At 40.6% G+C, this 22,494-nt stretch overlaps 1 protein-coding gene across 4 annotated transcripts in view; it reads left to right on the plus strand.

The window, feature by feature from the left end:
• The window catches only part of SEMA5A (semaphorin 5A), a 166,618-nt gene extending 144,909 nt beyond the window's left edge, over positions 1–21,709 (plus strand). For all 4 annotated transcript variants that reach the window (XM_089516372.1, XM_089516375.1, XM_089516373.1 and 1 more), the window contains exons 17-22: positions 4,977–5,186; positions 9,559–9,729; positions 11,286–11,441; positions 12,359–12,406; positions 13,384–13,595; positions 16,216–21,709. In XM_089516372.1, coding sequence (XP_089372498.1) covers positions 4,977–5,186; positions 9,559–9,729; positions 11,286–11,441; positions 12,359–12,406; positions 13,384–13,595; positions 16,216–16,335 — 917 coding nt within the window. In that variant the 3' untranslated portion in view covers positions 16,336–21,709. The remainder of the gene's footprint in view (positions 1–4,976; positions 5,187–9,558; positions 9,730–11,285; positions 11,442–12,358; positions 12,407–13,383; positions 13,596–16,215) is intronic.
• Positions 21,710–22,494: the final 785 nt, after the last annotated feature.

Here is a 22,494-nt window from a genome sequence, read left to right on the forward strand (position 1 = left end):
TGGCATCATTGGCACTGCTCCTGCTGGTTGCCCAGGCTGGGTGAAGGAGAGATACATGATGTGCAGGATGAGATGGTGGTCTTCTGTGCTGCCCACCATTGGCTCCCCCAGTCTGCCTGATTTCCCCTCTGAGCACTCTTCTGTTTCCTGCTTTCCTCCTCAGTGGCTGTTTCTGTTTTACCTCAGAGGGTCTTTCTTCTCCCTGGAGGGGAATGGCTGCCAAAAGCCCTCACCTCACCCCACTGGAACAGGAGCAGGAGTAGCGGTAGCTGCCAGACTCAGGTGCATCCCTAGGAATAAGGTGCCCTGGCAGAGCAGTGGCCTCAACAGCCCAGTTAGCAGCAAGGGCATCGTAGAGGCACGGATGTGGTGGCCCTCACCAAAGATGCACTGCTGCATCCTGCTCCTCCTTCTCTGCCACCTCCACTAACGGGAGGAGGAAGAAAGGGTGCCTGGGGCCAGGGTGGGAACCCCATGTGAGCATGCTGCCACCACTGCATCTCCTCCTCTGCTGAGTCACCTCTCTCATTTGCCCAACAGCCCTAGAAAAGATAGCATGGCAGTCCACCACAGCAGAGGCAACCTGACTGGTGGAGGGAAACAGCTAGGGGAGGGGGGCATAACAGCACGAATTATTGCACTGGATGATACCCACTCTAGTGACAGCATTACTGCTTTGCTACACTTTATTGTACCATTCCCCCCCCCCCCCTTTGCCACAGCAGCTGCACTGTTGATTTGTCATTCATTTCTTATCCCCTGAAATATCCCATAAATTCTTCTTGGCAAAATTTCTCCCAGGTTGCTGAATTTAGCCTCCTTGGGTAATATAGTGAGAAAAAGGCAATATATGCATTAATTTAATGAATGCAGGTTTTAGATCCAGCAGCAGCCTTTTTAGCCAGGAAGCAAACCACAGAACATACTTCACCCATTCCTGGCTTAGAGAAAAAGAACACTGTAATCAACCAGTCTTGCTCTCCGTTTTTCGTGTCATTAAAAGCAGTGACTGGTCTCAAGTTCTTCTACTCCTGCCTGTTTTCTCTTGTTTTCTCTCAGGCTTTCTCCCCAGAACTGCCTTGCTCCTTTACATGCACACAGAGTTACACAGTGGCCCTTCTGAAGATACTGGGTGCACTTAGAGTATATGAATTACATGAAATTTTGCAAAGTACTGTGGCTTCTTTGAAATTCCAGAGGGACTATCTCTTCCCACAACTTCTCTTGTAGCAGGAACATCCATAATTAAAGTGTCCCTTTAAATTGCCTATCTGCCCCAGTCGTTAAATCTCGATACAGAACTTTTACTGTGGCGCCGTTGCAGCCATTATAAACCATTTCCTAAGGCCCCACCTACATGTATGTTGTTACAACTTGTCCATTATTTCTCCTCATCTTTGACTCTCAGCCAGGAGACAACACTGGTAACCTCTCCTCTTACTGGCAGGTTCTCAAATATTTTAAAGGCTTTTAGCATTGGCTCATCTAACTCAATTTGCCCTTAATTAAAAAACTGCCTGGTAATTTCAGTTCTTGAGAGAGTCTGTATAGGAAAATGGACCTCAAGTTGAGGAAAGTGAATGGAAAAGAGCTAGTACATCAGCTAAAAGACTAAGCAAAGAAATCCAGATTTAAATGTGTCCTCTGCCATTCATATATACACTGCCACAAGCAAATTACACTCTTACCACTGCATTTTCCAGCAGAGATAATACAGCATTGTAAAATGATTGAGATAATGCTTGTGAAGTGCTTTGAACATTCTACATTCCTGCATATATATATATACTATATCATCATCATCATCATCATCATCATCATCATCATCATCATCATCATCATCATCATCATCGAATTGGGACTTGAAATAAAGTAGAGAAGTGTGGCATGGTCTTTTTCAAAATTCAAACAACCTATGTATGCTCCTTTCCTGATACTCCATTCCTTTCCTTGCACCTTCTTTCCCACTGCAACAGACATTCTGAATTTTGTGGCTCTGAGCATAATCAATTTCTTGATGAAGTGTGGGGATCAAGGCACAGTTTCTTAAAAAATATTTTTCCATTGACAGTTTTTTAAAATGTGTTTTTAAATGTGTTTCCAAGCATGCTAATATCTCTCAATTTCTTGATGACCATTTTTGGTTACAGACTTGTTGGCTGAGTGATAGTTCTGTTGGACTGTGTAAATCCCTGATTATTGCGCAAAGAGCAGGTCTAGTTTTCTGACATTATAAATAATGCTGTGGCCCAGTGTCTCCTTTCTTGGGCATTTACCTCATTGAGAAAAGTGGGCCTTTTTCCCAAGCGAACATATATAGAATTGGGCTGTAAGTTATTTAGGGGCTATGGAGTAGGTTTACTTTTTAAAAGAAGAGTAATGTAGACTTACACAAGAAATGTAGACACAAGGGTTGTTTCCACATCATCCATTGATTCCGGAATCAGTGTCTTTGATTCAATCATTTATTACAGAAAGTCTAATTGATATGGCTGCCAAGCTGTTGCATTACAGTTTTCTGTGTTGCCTTTCCATCTGTTAAAAGAACTGGTTTGAGGTTACTTGCAATTGCAGCAACTACATAACAGCAACAAAAAAAACCACACTTTAAAAGCATAATACACTTTTCATAAAGGTCATTCATAAAATAATACACCATGAAAAATCAATGTTCCAAATGTTCCGTGATTAATGAGTGTTGATTAGAAATTAAACAATAATTAAACTATCTATGTTGGACATACTTACAAAACCTCACCCATACTTTTATGTTTTGAAGTATAGCAGGTAACCACCTATAAAATAACTTGTTTGGAATTTGAAATACTGTAGCTTTCAATGTGAGAGATGAGTGTGTGTTTAAAAGTTCCCACCTTCCTTGTACTTGTGCCCGCCAACATTATGTGTGGACAGGCCTTTGTTATGCAGCTCAATCTCCCCTTTGCTGGTCCCCATTTTTCCTTAATGTGTTGCCTTACTAGGAAGAGACTGTGAAGGCTCAGCCTTCTATTTCATGAAATTAAATGGAGAACTGTATTCCCACAGGATAAATTGTTGTTGCTTAGATACTTGGTGTTTTATAGAATGACAGTACAGAACATAAGCCTTTGCTCCAAGCAACATACACTATCACTTTCAGCAAGGAGGGAGACAAAAAGAGAAAACCAAGGGAAAGAAAAGGAAAAGTCTGCTAATCAGGGATCATAATGATTATTTGGGCTTCATTATGGCTACACAGATTGATTAAGGGTTCAGCCAGACCAATGGCCCCAGGCAATACCAGTCAAATGGTACTATGCAGTTATTCTGACTTTTTTGCCTGAATTGATTTTTTTTGGGGGGGGGCGGGTAAGGGAGAAGAAGACAAAAGCAGTGAGAAACTACCAGAGGGTTTGCAAATGGAAGATGACATTATCTGGAGCCCCATGAGGTTCTCCATTTGAGTCAGAAGGCATAGGAGCAATAAAGGCCTCATTGAGAACTGCTCTGTATCTTTTCCGAAAATAATTCTAATGAGAACTATCTTTTTCTCATTCAATAAACATTTTCTGACAGATATTTCAGCTGGGTTTCTCCTTTCATGTCCCATTATGAAACCTATTGTGTTGATTATGTTTGCAGTATCTCACATTGATCTAGAAGATGAATGGCCAGCTGCTATCATCTTACAGACCACTCTCCTCTCCCACGTGCTGGAAATATAAGGCTCCATTAATAAAGTTGATGCTGTCCAGCAGTAATGGCTTGCCTCTTAAAGTGTGTTCAAGCATACATGTAACAAAAAATTCAAAAGGAGAGATTGTTGTTAGCTGCCTTTGAGTTGTCCTCGACTCATAGTTACCCTGTGGATGAGACGCCTCCAAGCCCTCCTATCCTCTACCTCTCTGTTCAGCTCCTGTAGGCTCAGGCCCATAGTCTCCCTGATTGAGTCTATCCATCTGGCATGTGGTCTTCCTCTCTTTCCAGCATCATTGTCTTCATTAATAGGCCATGCCTTCTCATGATGTGGCCAAAGTACGACAGCCTCAGTTTAGTCATCTTGGCTTCCAGGGAAGACTTGATTTTCTAGGACCGAATTGTTTGTCTTTTTGGCCATCCATGGTATCCTCAGTGCTCTTCTCCATCACATCTCAAATGATTTAATTTTCTTCCTATCTGCTTTCTTCACTGTCCAGCTCTCACATCCATACATGATAATGGGGAATACAGTGGACAGTTCTAACTTTAGTGTTCAGCTGTATCTCTTTACACTTCAGGATCTTGTCTAGTTCCTTCTTTTTTATAATTTTATTAAAGTAAAAATTCTTTACAAGCTTGTCTAGTTCTTTCATAGCTGCCCTTCCCATTCCTAATCTTCTTCTAATTTCTTGACTGCAGTCTCCATTCTGATCAATGTTTGATCGAAGGTATAGGAAATCTTTAACTGTTTTGATTTCCTCGTTAACTAGGTTGAATTTATGGAAATCCTCCATGGTCATTATTTTTGTTTTCATTACATTTATCATTAGGCCTACGTTTGGACTTTTTTCTTTGACTTCCTTTAGTGATTGTGCCAAGTCTGTGATGCTTTCCAGTAGTAGGATGGTGTCATCAGTATATTTTATATTGTTGATGTTCCTTCCTCCTTCACTTCTTCTTCCTCAAATGTAGAAACTCTACTTCTTCCAGCTTGAAACTAGTTTGGTGAAATCATTGGGGCTAGATAAAAAGGCTTTTGAGAATTACAGCTGAACAGCAGGATGCCAGTTCACCCTTGCTTACTTGATACTATTCCAATAACTTTGGGGATTCCTAACACAAACTTCAGTAGTCAACTTTAATACCAAATTATAGTCTTTTGACTATGCACATTTAAAATTAACTTAAAATAGTATTACAAAGGAAGTCAGCAAGTTGCCAAGAAGGCACACATTTATTTGAAGGTATGTCCCTTTATTTTTTTTTCTTTGTATTCTGTTTGTCTCCATTCCTCTTAGGTGATTTCATGCACTCTGGACGTTATGCTGCTCATACTATTAATGGTGCCTGGTCTCCATGGTCTCCATGGTCTCAGTGTAGCCGTGACTGCAGCAGAGGCATTCGGAATCGGAAGCGTACTTGCAACAATCCTGAACCAAAGTATGGTGGCCTGCCTTGCCTGGGGCCATCTCTCGAATACCAAGAATGCAACATTCTCCCATGCCCAGGTAGGAAACCATGGAAATGGAAAATATGGAATCATTCCTAAAATAAATACCTTTAAAAAAAATCAACTCCCCCCAAAAGACAGATCTCAACTGGTCTGTGAGACATCTTTTCTAGAAAAAGCTGAGGCAGTTTTTCTATTATAGGAGTTTCTGTTACAGGACCCCTTTTTGGCAACCCCCATAGTTGTTGTTTTAGTATGGTTTAAGGGGGATATGATTTGTTGAAATGTGGCTTGGAGGAGGTCATAGTAAGACTGGTTGGTTTCATGTGCACCAATGGAAGTTTTCCTTCCTCTGCAAAGAGTGTGTGCATGCAGGGGTGGTGATGATGCTTGTGGAGTGGAGAGATGATCCAGAAAAACATTGAGAGCAAAGAATAATCCCTTCCTCTCCCAACAGGTTCCCAGTCTTAATCATCTCCTTGCTATGTGCTGCTACGTGCATTTGAATCACACACACAAACAAACATAGTATTAACTCTATGCTGGGCTGCTCATTATGTGGCTGCTCATTATTTGAGTGGTAGCAGAGGAGCATGGAACTTTCAGTAATGATGGATCTTAGAGACAAGAAGATTAATTTGTTGCCATCAATATTAATAACTTAAATTGCTTGATTTGCCAAATTATGTTAATCGGTTTAAAGAAGAAATGTGAGTGTAAAGGATCCAGTGGCACCTTCAAGACTGATTTATTTTAGCATGTGTTTTTGTCAGTTTCAATCCTCATCTTCAAATGCATTGATGGAGTACAATATTAAAGCCACGATTTGCTGCTTAAAATTGTGGGTTTTCAGAACAAGCTGTGGGATTTATAGAGAATGTGTGATTCATTGAAGAAGGCAGTAGGTGAAAAGCAGAATACAGAGAGAAGGAGAAGTGAGCAGAGGAGAAAGAGGAAGGTTGAAGAAAAACTTTTCACGTATTTATCCAGTTGCCCAGCCTTGTGTGAACAATAAACCTATAAGAGAAGTACAAAGAATTCATAGAATCTTACTCCAAATAATGTATGTTTGTATAAAAATGTACCAGCATAAAATCAATAAATATTAAAGGAGGGAATGTAAGGAATAGAAATGTTCCTCCTCCACTAACCAAAAAGATTCCAACAGTTTTCATTGAGGTCAATAAAGGACAAAAGACATACTAGATTTCAGCTCAGAAAGATGTGACATTCTGAAATGCTCAAGGGTTTCATGCCAAGCACACAAGACACCCTCTTCCTCCATTTCATTTTATGCAGGGACCCAGCATTTCTCTTCCATTCTCTAGCTTCTGAAGTCTATAAAGATTAGAACTACAACTCCACCAGCATAGAGCTGTGTGAGTCACTTCTTCTAACCCTAATCTATTTTTTGCCAGAGACACCTTGTTTGATGTAATCTGGCAGAGAGAAAGCCATCCTGCCCTCTAACAAGTTCTAATGACCTTAAAGAAATTAAAGTACAGAAATAAATGTAGTGTTAATCAAGCAGTCTGTGTGGAATTCAATCATGCTGGATGGGAGAAGTCTAATGGATATAAAATAAAGTCACACAGACACACACTTCTCTTGGGGAGGAACATAGACCCTCCTCGTCTAGGCAATAACATATACTAGTGTAAGGAATTAAACATATTACATCATATTCATCTTAGCAAATATTACTGTGAGACAACCATTGTTGTGGTGATGTGCCTTCAAGTTGTTTCTGATTTGTGGTGACCATAAGGAACCCCTGCCATGCGGTTTTCTTCAGAGAAGTTTGACCTTGCCTTCTTCTTGAGACTGTGAGACATGTCAAGGTCACTCCATGGGTTTCTATGGCTGAATGGGGATTCGAACCCTGGTCCAACACTCAAACCATTATACACACTAGCTCACTGAAGCAACCATATGGTATAATATCAATCTATATTTCATCTCTGTATTGTTTATAGATGAAACACACAGGTAGTTGTATCATTGACAGGCATTGCAACCCTTTGCAACATCTCCTATATATTTCTGTAGTGGGCATTTTAAAGAGACACGTGTGGTGTAGTGTTTTGTAGCATTATATTGCAACTCAGGAGACCAGTGTTTCAAACCCTGCTCAGCTCTGGAAACCCACTGGGTGATCTTGGGCAGGTCACACTTTCTTAGCCTCAGAGGAAAGCTACAGCACCCCCTTGAAGGCACACAACAACAACAACATCTATAAAGATAGAAGTACATTTTTACTATATCTTGTTTAATATTTAGAAACAAGATTACAGTTGGCCCTCCGTTTTCATGTAGGATCCGTTCTAGATCCTCCCCCCGCAAAAATGGACACTCACCAATATTCAAGCCCCATGGGTTTGAATGGGGCCCATGCCCATGAGTGCGCGGGGGACATGCCCCATTGAAAATTAGGGAGATCTCCGTTCCATGAATATTGAAGACTTCAAGTCCATGAGAAAGGAGGGGGTGACTGTATTTCTCTCTTTTTCTTACCAGCACTATAAAAATATTTACTAGGCAGGAACAGCATCAGAAGCATAAAGAATGTCAGAGACAGCTAGTTCTGACTTCACTGGAGGCTGTCAAAAACAGTCTACTTTTGGGGCTAGGGAAGGAGCTTTTACACTATTTTCATCCTCAGTATCACCAATCAGAGACAATCTGTATTTATCCAATAAGTAATCAATCATCTTACAGTGTCACTGATAATCACTTCTGGCTATTTACCAACAGATGATTGCATCATCCTTATTATAGAGATTGCATCAGCACGATTAACACAGTTGTATCAATGCAGTACACATTTTCAGTATTTTCTCTATGCTTTGATAATTTGTTTATTATCTCCACCAGCTTTTTCTCTTATTGCCTTTGTTTTGGGTTGTGGTTACATATCCAGAACTAGATGGTAAGCTTGTACTTCTTAGACATTTGGCTTTTGCTCTATACAGAATCACTTACATTCTTAATATTCAGGCTTCAGGGGTTTTAATTTTGCAAAACATATACTAAAATGTTTAGCTTGTAATATTCCACACTATGGTATGGGGTGTTCCTTCTTCTTATATCAAGTGAGATAAGGATTGTAAAGGAGAGACCCTTCTTATACACTGATTTTTTTATACATGGATTCAAGCATACACGGTTTGAAAATGTTAAAAAAAAGTATACATTTCCAATAACAAACCTTGATTTTCCATTTTTTATAAGGAACACCATTTTGCTATGTCATTACATTTAATGGAACTTGAGCATCCACAGATTTTGTTATCCACGGGGGATCTTGGAACCAAACCCCAGCATATAACAAGAGTCCACTGTAATACAATGTAAATTTTCAGTAGCAATTCACAGTTGCCTGAAACTAGTGTTATTGTCCGTTGTATGAAGACCTTCATGGTGATTGCAAGTGGCTGTAACTCTCCAGTGTGAGAATATCCCATGAGTTGCTGTTCTACTCCTGTAATGTTTGAAAAGCCCTCAGGTTTACTTGATTTACATCTTAACTAACATTTCTGAATGTGGCCCTATTTCTAACTGCCACTTTGAGAAGTGTAATGTGTATTTAGTATTCCATGTTTCTGCCTTAACTCAGTAGAAATACTGGATGTCTTTTGAGAAATGATATTCAGAAACATATGGGTCAGTATCCTGCACGTGTACTACATAGCTATGTATCTACTGATCCTCATCCCCTCCAACCTTACTTGTAAGCAGTGCAATCCTCACCCTCAACAGAGCCATTTCTGTGTTGTTGGAGAGCAAGAGAATTAACAGAGATGTGTCCAGCTGTTTTCATTTATTGGATGCACCGTGACAAGCATCTGTTGAAACCTCCAGGAGTCCTCCGGAGCTGACTGCAGATGATGTCTTGCTATCCAACAACAGAGAAATTACTGTGCTGCGTACTGAGGGGCTGGGGGTCTTACAAGGTGGGTTTTGGGGGGAGGGGATTTTGATTATTGCATGTTGTGATCTCTACAGCAAGCAAAACATGATATCATATGAGATATTCAGCTAAAAAATACGAATAAGACCAGTTGAATGAATCGATTTAACAACCATTTAGAGCAAAAAGTAAGGCAGTTGTGTTTTGTCTTTCAGCCAGTCACAGGAACTAAAAAGCACACTATCCCAAACATACAGTTACATAAGTAATACAATCTCATAAACAAAACAACTCTACATGGATGATAGATAGATAGATAGATAGATAGATAGATAGATAGATAGATATTGAGAGAGAGAATATATCATTTTTATAAGATCACAGACATATTAGGAAGAACAAAACATACAAGATACAACTTGTATGTCTGGGACAACATACTTTTTACCCCTTGGGACTGATTCATGTATGTAACTTTGTCCTTCTTGAAGCCTACTGGTTGTATTTTGTGTCTCTTCAGTTGATGGAGGCTGGTCTTGTTGGTCATCATGGTCCAAGTGCTCTACTACTTGTGGAAGTGGGCATTACATGCGGACTCGCTCGTGCACAAACCCTGCACCAGCTTATGGAGGTGATATCTGTCTAGGCCTCCACACTGAAGAAGCACTCTGCAATACGCAGCAATGCCCAGGTATAGGAAATCCATTTTGTTAATTGCTTCATGGTTTTGCAGAATAGGCATGGTTTACAACTAGATTATTTGGAATTTTACAGCATGCTGGGATTATATATGTATTATATGTTATGTATTTTATTTGCATTATTTTTGTCCTGTACTGTCTATAGAAATTATATGTCTGGTTCAACCTTAGACCTATTTTATTCTGACGACCCCTATGAGGAAAGCTAGGCTGAGTTACTATGACAGATTCGAAGTGTGATGCACCAGATCTCCTCAAGTGCTAATTCCAACACCCTAATGCTGGGTTGGGAAATCTGTGCCTGAATTTCATCCCACTTGTACCATCAGCCTACTTTGCCTGGCTTAACCTGCAGATCCAACATCCTGAGCAATCCCCACTATCCCTAGTTTTTGTTGAGAAGCCTTAGCCCATGCAGACTAGCTATGTACAGACTGTAGTTAGCCAAGACACAAAAATATATAAACACTCAAGATAGAATGAAATATTCTTTTTTCCTCCCTCCCACCCTGGAATTAGCTGGAGGTAAGTGGAGGATGGAACAGTGCAGCAGGAGCTGACAAACTACCTGACAAACAAATAGTTAAACCTTGGAAATCAAGAACTTCCCTTTATCATGAATGACCAGCTTTTCTGGTAGAGGATTGCTATCTGCTCTGGTTTCTGGCTGAGGTTTCAGGTCATTCCTTTTTCTACTCCTACCAAATTCACCTTACCAAATCCAGTGTGTATTAGGGTGGTAGAGTGGAATGGATTATTGTATAAAGCATAGGGAACATTCTTTCTGTCCTGGTGGACTCTCTACAAGGACCATGATCTGTTAACATGTTCTGCTTAGTGGAAAGTATGGAGTGCCTAGACAGAGAGGGCAGCTTGAGGGGCTGGTCATGGAGTGGGGGTGATAGCATTGGCTTCACCCACAATTGGAAGAGAAGGGGCTAGCCCCTCTTTTATTAGCTTTGTTCCAGTATAGGTCACATCCTAGGCTAGAATTTATTCACAAAGGGCTGCCATCAAAAAGAGCACCATGCTGAACACTCCTCTAATCCTAACTATAGAATCAGGGACTTAGGGAGCTGGGGATGTTTAGCCTGGAGAAGAGAAGGTTAAAGGGTGATATGATAGCCCTGTTTAAATACTTGAAGGGATGTCATATTGAGGAGGGAACAAGCTTGTTTTCTGCTGCTCCAGAGAACAGGACCCAGAGCAATGGATGCAAGCTACAGGAAAAGAGATTCCACCTCAACATTAGGAAGAACTTCCTGACAGTAAGAGTTGTTCAACAGTGGAACAAATTCCCTCAGAGTGTAGTGGAGTCTCCTTCCTTAAGGTCTTCAAACAGAGGCTGGATGGTCATCTGTCGGGGATGCTTTGATATAGATTTCCTGCATGGCAGGGAGTTGGACTGGATGGCCCTTGTAGTCTCTTCCAACTCTATGATTCTATGATTCTAGGGAAGTATTATGCTAAAACCTTATTATTTGATGATCTAGCCCTGGGTATTTAAAATGTTTCACAAGCCTTTTTATTTTTGTGACTGTCACAGAGAGCTGGTCTGAGTGGTCAGAGTGGTCTGGCTGCAAATCATCTGGAGTCCAGTTTCGCACCCGCCATTGTAATGTTTTATTTCCTGTGGGTCACCAGTGCTCTGGAAACACCACTGAGAATCGACCATGTGTTTTGGATTCCAACTTCATTCCAGGTATGGGCAAAACACTGTGCAGCTCTTGAGCCACTAGCACCTTCCCTACATTTTTTTTGGAAACAAGTAAAGTCTTTTTTCTATTTAGACAGGCATTTGATGAGTAACTATATATGGTCCATCCCATTAGATAGAATAATGTCCTGGATCTTGCTAACTGTTGTGGTGGTGGTGTGTGTGTATATGTGCATTTTAATTATAGATTTTAATCTGGTTTTAATTTTTGATCATTTAATCTTATTTTAACTTTTGAATCTTGTGGATTTTTAATGGTATTTTTTTAATTTGTTGTAAACTGCTTTGAATCACAAACTGGGGGAAACAGGATAGAAATCATCATCATCATCATTATCATCATCATCATCATCATCATCATCATCATCATCATCATCATCATCATCATCATCATCATCTCTTTCCTAGATGAGAGGTCCTAAATAAATAAAAAGAGGCTCCCAGTTTAGTAGGATGGACAGTGGAACAAACTGGATGGAAGAGAGGACAAAGAGGAGTCATTCCAGTCCCCCCCACACACATCTCTTTTGTTGTTCCTCCACATGGTTTTTCTCAAGCCAGTTGGTAGTTTTAGATCTTTTCTTCCCTATCATTTTACTCATGATGTCCCTCAAATGTGTACACTGGAACTGAGTGCTTTCTTTCACTTGACATATTTGTAGAGTCCAAAATGATTTCTTTTTTACTACAAACTAACAACATCTCGAACTGCTTGTGAAGACCTGCCTGAGCAGGTTTAAGAACTTATTGTGCCAAATTAATTAGGGAAAATGCCATTTGAAGACGTCTTCGTTTTAAATTCTGCTTCAAAGTTTTATTTTAGACTTGCATATTTTTAAATGAATTCAGGAGAATTGTCATTCTGTACCAATGCTACCTAACTGAATTATTTGCTATTACAGAAATAACAGTAGCAAGGACCAGGAGCATCAAAGAAAAACGATGTGGAGGTAAGGATTCCTGTCTCTTTCCCTCAGTGTAATTTCCTGTTTTCTGTATCTCTGTGTCTCTCCATGTTTTTATGCTTCTTTCCCCACTTTAACTGTGCTTATGCATAAATTGCAGTCAATCATTCTTTCCTCCAGAATTGTACTTTTCATCCCTGAGCATCAGGTGCAAATGGAAGAAGGCCCAGTGTGGAGGGGTTCCACTTCATTTGTAACTATTTCCGTGATGATGTAGAATCTTGTCTGTTATTTTTAAAGCAGCATTTGTTATTCATTACCTGTTGTTTTTAAAAGGTAACAGGTTGCAATTGTTCATTATTTAACCCTTGCTAGGGTTAGGGACCGTGCAGTTGGTGCACGGTCCCTAACCCCAGTATCGCCGGCGGCACGCCACTTCGGTACCATCTGGCCCAGGCCATAGTTTAGGTATTCAAAGAAAGGGGCAAAGTGAGTAAGGGAATTCAAAAACAGCAAACGTAAGAGTTCTACTTATGAATATTTTTTAGTGTCTCATTGAGAACTGAAAGAAGATTTAATGGAAGGGGGCAGAATTTTTATTTGAAGAGGCAGTATTCACATTTTGCCATCCCTGGCTACACCTCCATCATTCCAAAGCAAATGCACAGAGGCTTAGAGGGGAAGTGGGGAATCACTGAAAATACCTTTTCCTTTCCTCCAGCCAGAGTAACCCATGAGTGGAGTTCTGCTTATGGAAGCTCTGACTCTAAGCTATTGTCTTTTACAGTCATAAGGGCTAGAAACATGTTCCATACAAAACAAAACCTAAAAAGAAAGCTCAGAAAGTACCCAGTGTAACATTCAGTATTTCTCCCTTTATGTTTTCTTTTAATATGCTTGCATGATGCACAGAAAGACCTGAGAACAAAAATGCATAAATATGGAATATGAAACTTATGCAACATCTATTAACATCTGGAAGCAACATCTGGTAACAGTGTTTTGCCTCATTCACTTTGCAGAGTTCAATATGTTCCACATGACTGCTGTGGGGCTGAGCAGTTCCATTCTTGGGTGTCTTCTGACTCTTCTGGTTTACACTTACTGCCAACGATATCAGCAACAATCCCATGATGCAACAGTCATCCATCCAGTGTCTCCGGCTCCTCTTAATACCAACATCACGAACCATATCAACAAGCTGGACAAATACGATTCTGTGGAAGCCATTAAGGTAAGGAATGAATGAAGATGGTGCTTTATAAATGGCAAATCTCTGTAATTTTGAAAATTACAGGGATCTACACAAAGGGAGTGTTGCTATCAAAGCCTTGAAAGTAACTTTTAAAAAGAGGTAGTTACTGGTACGAACCCAAGAGCTTCTCCAAAGCAATTCTGTTCTAGAACTATTGTTCTGGCTCTATTGTTGTAGAATCTTATGGGGCACTACACTCATGTAAAAACGGTTGCACAAGCAGTTCTGTGTACTGAGAAATTGCATACATACAGTCATTAGTTCTGCCAATTATTCTGCAAGCATGCACATAGCCCCTCTCTCTCTTTCTCACTTTGCACTTGGTGGGTGGGGTAAACTAATTAATCATTATGTCAAGGGTGAGCTCAAGGGCATGGTGCCCATTGTTCATTCAGTTGTGCAACTGTGAGATTCAGCAGAACTATGCTGGGATATATTTATACTACACAAAAAGTATATAGATCTTGGCTATTTTTAAAAAGTAACCTATTTTCCTTCACTCTTTCTCAAAAGTAACTAAAATAACTACTTTTTGGTGACTTAAAAATACATGCTTGGGTGCTAGAATCCATGGACCTGTGATAATGATAAAGAACACACTCCCCTCCTTCCCATTTTGTCAGCCTCTCAACCTCCATAATAGATTACAAAACAACAGCATAATCCAGCACTTGAACCTTGTAACATACCTCCTCTGTACAACCCAGCTGTCAAAGGAACTTTTAAGGAACTGAACTGATCACTCTTTAAATTATATTTTAAGACAATGTAGGTGTGCCTTAGTTTTTGCAGAAGGGAATTAATTACATGTAACTTGTTAATATCTGGATGGCGTGGAGGAGTAATCCACATACAGTTGTAATATATAGTAGGAGCTCTAAAACTCAAACTTCTTTGTATGTCTGCTAACTCATCTGCCTCCACATCAGTTTTAAAAATTTCCTGCCAAGCCAGTGCCATAGCTACTATTACTTTGGGAGTCACTTAAATCACCCAGAGATTTTGGGACATGGCTGGCCTTCACACCATCTCTTACTTCTGCTAATCTCTGGGGCTGGATTTACTTCCCATGTCCTTTTGTTATATAGAGATTCTATAGCAGTTTCAGCTGTCACTCAGAATGTAAGGTAGCTCAAAGGGGAGAGCACAGGGTTTGCATATGGAAGATCCCAGGTTCAGTCCCTGTCATCATCTGGGAGAGGAGGAAATACTACTATTGGAAGTCTTGAGGAAACTATATCCTTTACCTTTACTTTATCTCCCTTTATGAACCAATTAGAGCAATAAGATCATCTGGAGAGGCCATTCTCTTTGTCCCACCATCTTCTCAGGCAAGTTTGGTGGGACCAAGAGAGTGAGTGTTCTTGATGGCTGCTCCCAGACTTTGGGAATCCCTTCCTAGAGAGGCCAGGATAGCCCTATCCCTGTTCTCATTTTGGCGGCTTTTAAATGCCTTGCAGTTCAGATTTTAAGGTTTGTATAGTGTTATTTAAAAATACATTTTACTATTTTAATGTTTAACACTTTTGCTTAATACAGTCAGCCCTCAATATCCATGGATTCAACTACCCACAGCTTGAAAATATTCCAAAAATATATAAATTCCAAATTCCTTGATTTTGCTATTTTATATAAGGGACACAGTTTTGCTATACCACTGTATTTCATGGGATTTGAGCATCCACAGATTTTGGTATCCATGGGTGTGTGTGTGTGTGTCCTGGAACCAAACCCCAGTGGATACCATGGGCTCACTCTATTTTGAAATGTTATATTTATACTTCTTAATGTTTTTGTATTGTTTTTAATTTGTATGGTGATAAATTTGCTGTGAGCTGCCTTGGGAGAAAGGCTGATTATAAATAAATAAATTATTAATAATAATTGATAGGTGTGCTCTTGCCATTCATAGGTATGCCCCTCAACCTTTCTGTGTCGCTTTGATTGTGACATTTCTTCTCATTTAATACTACCAGTCCCTCTTGCTTTCTTCTCTGTTTCTCCCATTCTGCCTCCTAGATTACTTTTCTTCTTTCTTGAGTAAAAAAAAACTATTCTCTCCCTAGTTAATACAGTGGCTGGTATTCAGTATTGCAGTTAGGGATTCATAAGTTATAGATGCATAACTGGTCTTATGCAGTAAGACTGTGGTCTTAACTGGAAGCCTACTTAAATGTCACCCCAGACTACTGTAAGAGCCAGCTGCCATACCGAGTGAAGAGGTCTGTTCATTTTCCATCAGACTGCAAGGAGGATGTCCTCCACTCTCCTGCAAGCAAGTTAGCCAACAACCATAAAAAAAACCCCACAAGTCTTTGCTGGCCAGAAGGGGGTGGAAATATAATTCACCTTGCATTTGGAAGCTGTTGGAAGCTGAATAGACCACCTTCATCCAATCCAGTGGCTGGCATTTAAGATTGGCTGGGGTGGGTTCAGGCCAGGAGACATTATTGAGTTGTAACTAAGTAGCTGAACTAGGAATCCAGTGAATATATTTACATATATTTTTAGTCAATATTTGCCTGATCTTGGATTTCAGTATTTTATTGGGACTACTGTACTTACTAAGTTTTTTTTTCTTTTCTCATTTTGTTACCAGGCATTTAACAAAAACAATTTGATCCTGGAAGAGCAAAACAAGTATTTTAATCCGCATCTTACAGCAAAGGCTTATTCCAATGCATATTTTACAGATTTGAACCACTATGATGAATATTAAAAGGGGTACTGTACAATACCTATTTTTCCCTGGGTTGTGAACTGTCACAGGACGTTCAGATGTACTAGCGACATGCTACCAGTTGCTGCAAAAGAGTCAGGGATTTCCTGTCAAAAATGATGTACTTCAGAACAATATTTGCATTGCCTAATTACACTGAGACCAATGAACAAGGAAGTAGTGGACCATTTTGTATAGGTCAAGTGGCTTAGGTCAGTGTACTACCTTTCTACTCATCACTTGTTTCAACTTACCACAGTTGTCTAAGGCTGACTAAAGACTTCCATTCAATTTTCACAGGAGATAACTTTTCTACACATGGAAGACTCAACAGTAGATTTTTGAATGCAACTACATTGATTGTCTGGCAGTAAGCCCTAACAGCTTCATCCTCCATTTCAGGCTGATGATACTTTAGCCTGTGTTTAGCTGACTCTTGGACACTTGGCATCATAAAGCTGTTTTGAACTTCAAAGCAGAGAACATTATGGCAAGGCTTCAAGCAATGCTTGCAAAGCAGGTGCAGCACTAGCAGGCGAGAGAGGCATTCACATGTATAAATGGTGGAATAAATCAAGAAACAAACATGCACACTTCATCTGTTTCAGTCTGACAGGACAGGGGCATCTGTATAAAGGAAGCAGCAGGAGGCTCACTGAATTAGTCGTGTGTGTTGTTGCCACATGGACTCGTGCATAATGTACAACTCTTCCAGCATAAGTGCAAGGAGGCCTATTGGGTTGGTTTGTTATGGCATTAACAAACCCACCAGAGCATACAGTTGACTTGTAGATCAACCATTTCCTTTGCCTAGTCCTGCTGAGGTATAGACAGAAAGCACAAATGATTTCTTTTAAAAATATTCAAGGAACAATGGCATAAAATGTATTGAGTGATGCACTATTATAACAGTTTCAATGCAACTAGGGCTGCAATCCTATACCCATTGATTTGAGAATTAGCCTCACTGAGCTTCGTGGGACCTACTTCCCAGTAGACACAGATTGGACTGTACTCCAAATGAACTTTACCCTCATATCCAGGCTGTGTAAATAATTTAAGGGCTTAGGTGTGCAAAAAGGTGGTGTTAGTTTTGACAGGTACAACACTGTACTGTCATGAAAAAACATCTGGTTCACATTTGGTATGAATTCACTGCCCTGTTGCTTGGTTGATTTTTTTTTTTTAACCAATTGATCTCTTTCAATGAATGTGAAGCATTAGATTTAAATGCTTCAACAAACTAGTGACAGAAAAATGTATGTTTCAAATGTTTCTTCCTAAAGAAAACACCAAATAAGATGTTGCATATTTTAGTAGCAGAAAAAGAATGAATAAGGGCAAAATTCAGGGCTGTTTTTACCTTGGATGCATGCACGACATGCTTGATTCTTAGGGCTCAGCTTGTACAGTCAGCTTCTTCCACTTTTGCTAGCTCCAAACATATGAGTTTGAAGCTTTGTGCCTCGGGCCAATGGCCTGCACTTTATTCCAGCAGTCTCCATGTTTGTATTCATAAGCTGAGGGCCTAATACAGAAGAATAAAGATTTATGTGTAAACAGCCTCCTGCCTACTTGGGACTAACTGGACCCCTGTTCACTTCACTTGTGCGTTTACAAGATAGTCCTGGGGCCTTTAAAAGGCTGAGTTCCAAGTTGGAACTCTATAGGAGTTAAGATTTCTTCTGTGTCCCTGGAAAATGCTGGGGTGGCAAAGTTCCTCTTTTGAACTATAGGTCCAAGATGCCCTAGCCAGCATGGTTACTATCCATGCTGGCTAGGTGATTCTGGGAATTGCAGTCCAAAAGAGAAACATTTCCAAACTGTAGTAGAAATTGTATTTTTGCTCTATGGCTCTTCTTCTTTATCATACTGAGTCAGAAGCACACATCTCTGAGTATGAATAGCTGGGAAGGGATTCAAGGCTGAATGAAAAGCAACCAAACTTGGCGAGAAAAAAAAAGAAAAAAAAAAGACAGCTTACACTTGGTTAAATGTGCTGAAAGAAGCATGTCTCAAGCAGCTTTTACTAAGGTGCTGTTCCCCCGAAACCCTACTAAATGCTTCCTCCAAATGTATTAGAATGCTATCTCTACTTGTGTGGCTGTTGTTGTTCTGTTTGACCATGGCTGCAATTGAGTCTCTGTATTTGTAATTATTCTTCACGGCATACAAATCTCAGTCCTAAGAGCCGTAATCATGCAAAAATCCTACAGGCAACCACCCTTGTACTGCATTTGGAGTCTCTATGTTTGGGGCTGGTCTAAATGTATTGGGAGCATGAGGAAGGACCAAGTGAGTTTTGAATCCAGAGCTGCACCCTGATCTGTTTCCTGTCCCACACTGTGGATGTATTGAAAGTTGGAACTCTGCCTAAGATCCATGAAAGTCAGAAATAGATCAGAGATCAGGTCTCTGAGGTTGGAATTCTGTTTCTCACCTTTGATTGGGAATCTCTTTTGTTGCTCCTTTAGACACCTTCCCAAAGGCCAAACAGAGATACAATCTAGTGATTCATTATATAATTTTGGGGTATAGAATGTCTATTTTAAAGGAATAGCACCCCCTGCCCCTATCCTGCTTGCCAAAGTTGCATAGAAGCCCTGAAGCCTCATGGTTAGTTTATTCCCATCCCTCAAGAACTATTGAAGTAGGCTCTATTTTCTTCCCTTTTGTCCTTTTTGTCCCTGGGAAAGGTTTTTTAAACATTCTGTTTCATGCAGTACTATAGCTGTCATGACTCTCACAGTCTGGCTTTTCTTCTCTTCCTGCTTTAGCAATGAATTCACCCTTTTATGATGCCCACCTGCCATCCAGGTGAAGGCTGTTTTCCTTAATAACATTCCCTGATGTTATTTTTAAAATATTTTAACCATGGTAATTGGAAAACTTGTGTCTTGCAGGCTCAATTTCCACCTTTTATACAAATGCCCTGGGTTAAGGAGACCTTGTAATCTCCAGATTTTAAATGCATCTAAATCTGTTGAATGTCTTTAAGGTTCTTGACTTGACATTTTCAGTTATATTAGCTGTTGTTACACCTGTACTGTGCCAGTTTTTGGTGTGTTTAAGGGGTTTGGGTCCAGCACATTTAAACAGTCTAGCTCTGGATTAGACTGATATTGTCATACTTTCTGTGCAGTACAAATGCAGCAGTGATATTTTAAAGACCCCTTTTGCTGTCATTTGTGGAAGCTGCTGCCCCCCCCCCCCCCCCCCCGAAATTACCCAAATTTTCCAGCCTTCCTTAATCTTTGAGTGGACCAAACCTTGTTTCAGGCCAGCAGAAGTCTCTTGTGATTTAACATAGGAGGAAAACTATATTCCTGTATTCTGACATGTAAACCAAAATGTTCTTGCTTTCCTTCATCCATACCTATCTGCCCCAACAAGCATGGGCAAGAGTCAGGGAGTTGTCAGTTGGAGTTCTCCAACATCTGGAAGACTATACCTCCCTATTTGCTCCCCCCCTTAACGTATTACCCATCTCTCTACCCTTCTTTCTCCAAATGTTCCATTTTTTCTTCCTAATGCCTAGTTATCATCTCCTCTTCCCTCCATGTAATCCAGGAGCATGGGCAATGTATAGCCATCAGCCATTCCTTTTTTTCCCAGCCCTCAGAGCAGTATCCGAAAAAGAACAGAGTTGGCAGATGAGGATCAGTGGACTTGGTCACACTTTTGTCTCTCCCCTACCACCCACCGTTCCATGCTGGATTAACTCCAAGAGCATGTGGCATTAAACTGACAAAAGGTTCCTCGCACCTATTTAGGGCTGTTTCACATATGCATGTGGAAAGTAAGGCCCATTCAGTATCAGCAAGATCTGCAATACTACTATTCCTTGCAGATCTGTGGGCAGCCATTCCCAGGAGCTTCTTCTCATGGTTTAGAGCTGGGCATGCAGTTAAAGACTGGACACATAACTCCCTGATTTGCTGTTGTGAACTGCCATCCCCACTGGAGGAAGGAACAAAGACAAGCAATTGGAAGCTGCTTGTGTTTTTCCTTCTGCAAACGTACTGCACCATCTAGTTGACCTTTGTAGCTCAGACATCGAGTTTCCATGCTGTTCCTTCGCACTACAGTGTGTGGGTGTCACTCTTCCCAGCTACCATTATACAGTTGCTAGGCTACTGGGAATTTATACCCCTGCCTATAAGTAGTATTTTGGAAAAATTATTTCATTTATATTTAAAACTCTTTTCTGCAGTTCATGAAATAAATATTAACAGAATTCAATCTTAGAAGCCTTATTATATATTTAAGCAGCACTGGGTTCTAACTGAGTTGTCTACGTGACAAAGCTAGTATGGGAAAAGACTTCCTTTCCAAAGTTTAGAATGCCTCTAACAACCTAAGAAAGTGCCTTTAAATGTGTTTTGATGGCACCGAAAAGCATGGGACAACTGTCTCTTTCTTGAAGCAGGGCTGAATGTTAAAGAAAAGATGGTGGTCCCATAAAACATTTTGTCTGTTGGATCAGGCCAAAGGCTTATCTAATCTGACATTTTGCTCACACAGAAGTACCTCTGGGTGATTCACAAACATGACATGAGTGCTGCAGCATCCTCTCACTTGTGTTTCCCAGAAAACAGTATGCAGGGTAGACCATCTGACACTGGAGGTGGTACATAGACATCCTGAACAGTAGTCATCAGTAGTCACATTCCCTCATGAATGTGTAATACATCTTGTGGAAACAAAATGAATTTTAACTGTTATGTTCGATGAAGTATCACTTCTTTCATCTGTTCAAAATCTCTTGACACTCAGCTTTATTGGATGGCTCTGGTTCTAGTACTATGAGAAGAGATAAATTTGTATCTTCAGCCTGCATCATTTTGTATACCTCCTTTGATCATAAGTCTTTTTAGTCACCTTTTTTCCTAAGCTAAACAGGCCAAGATGCAACAATAATATTGGATTTGGGCATTCAAAGAACATATATTGAAAGCAAAACAACAAGCTGCAAGGAGTATGGTCTGATTTGGGCTTCCTTAGAAGTTGGAGAGAACCAGAGGGAAAAAGTCTTTGGCCTTGATTGTTCAGATCTAGTTGGATTTTGTGTGTTCTACAAGTGACACTGCCTTTGTATACCATTGCACCTCACCGCTGTTCGTCAACTTGTACATTTGTAAATAAAGAGATTATTAACAGAGAGGTCCTGAATCCTTAAAAGGACAGGTTGCTTACCTGTAACAGTATTTCTTCGAGTGGTCATCTGCGAATACATACAAATGGGTTTCACTGCGCCTGCGCAGTGCTGCTCGGAACCTACTGGAATCACTGGGCAGAGTTTTACTCTGCAACATATTGAAACTTTTTGGCGGTAACTCCGCCCACCCGTTATAAGGCCCCTGCCTTCCCGCTCTTTTCCCCAGTTCCGCAATTTTTCCGCCAAGCAGGCGAAGGAAGAGAGCCAATGAGAGCAGGACACTGAGGGGACGGACGGGTGGGATTTGTATGTATTCGCAGATGACCACTCGAAGAAATACTGTTACAGGTAAGCAACCTGTCCTTCTTCTTCGTGGTCTCTGCGAATCATACAAATGGGTTTAGACTGACAAGCTTAGGTATGTGGCGGAGGGAGTGTCCTGAGACCAAAGCTATGGTAAACCAAAGGTATATTTATTACAAATAAACATCCTGAACCATAAAGAGTCAGTCTTTTTGTTCATGCATAGATAAAATAGCAACAACTTTGCTAAACCTGAGAAGGGAGCAGAGGTCATGCAAGACCGATCCCATAGGAGTTGTGCAAATCAACATTCAACAGTATAAACAGTGTAAACTGTATAACACAAATACATCAGTAGTGCAATCAATGCAACCCTGAAACCAACACAGCCCTCCCGAAAGCTGCGTCTCGGATGGCCCTGGTGTCCAACCTGTAATGCTTAATAAAAGTGAGAGGTTGGGACCAGACAGCAGCCTTACAGACATCCTCCAAAGGAATCCCAGACAGGAATGCTGAGGATGCCGCCACAGCTCTTGTGGAATGTGACCGAACCCTGCCAGGGAGAGGTTTGCCCAGCAGTTCATAGCAGAGGTGGATGGTACTGGCCACCCATTTGGAGAACCTCTGCGTAGACACGGGCAACCCCTTCTTCGGTTCCGAGTAGCATTGAAAGAGTCTCTCGGACCGGCTGGAGGCAG

The sequence above is a fragment of the Sceloporus occidentalis genome, unplaced genomic scaffold (genome assembly GCF_023333645.1).
Source record: "Sceloporus occidentalis isolate IW3139 unplaced genomic scaffold, rSceOcc1.0.p SCAF_3, whole genome shotgun sequence".
Classification (NCBI taxonomy): Eukaryota; Metazoa; Chordata; class Lepidosauria; order Squamata; family Phrynosomatidae; genus Sceloporus; species Sceloporus occidentalis.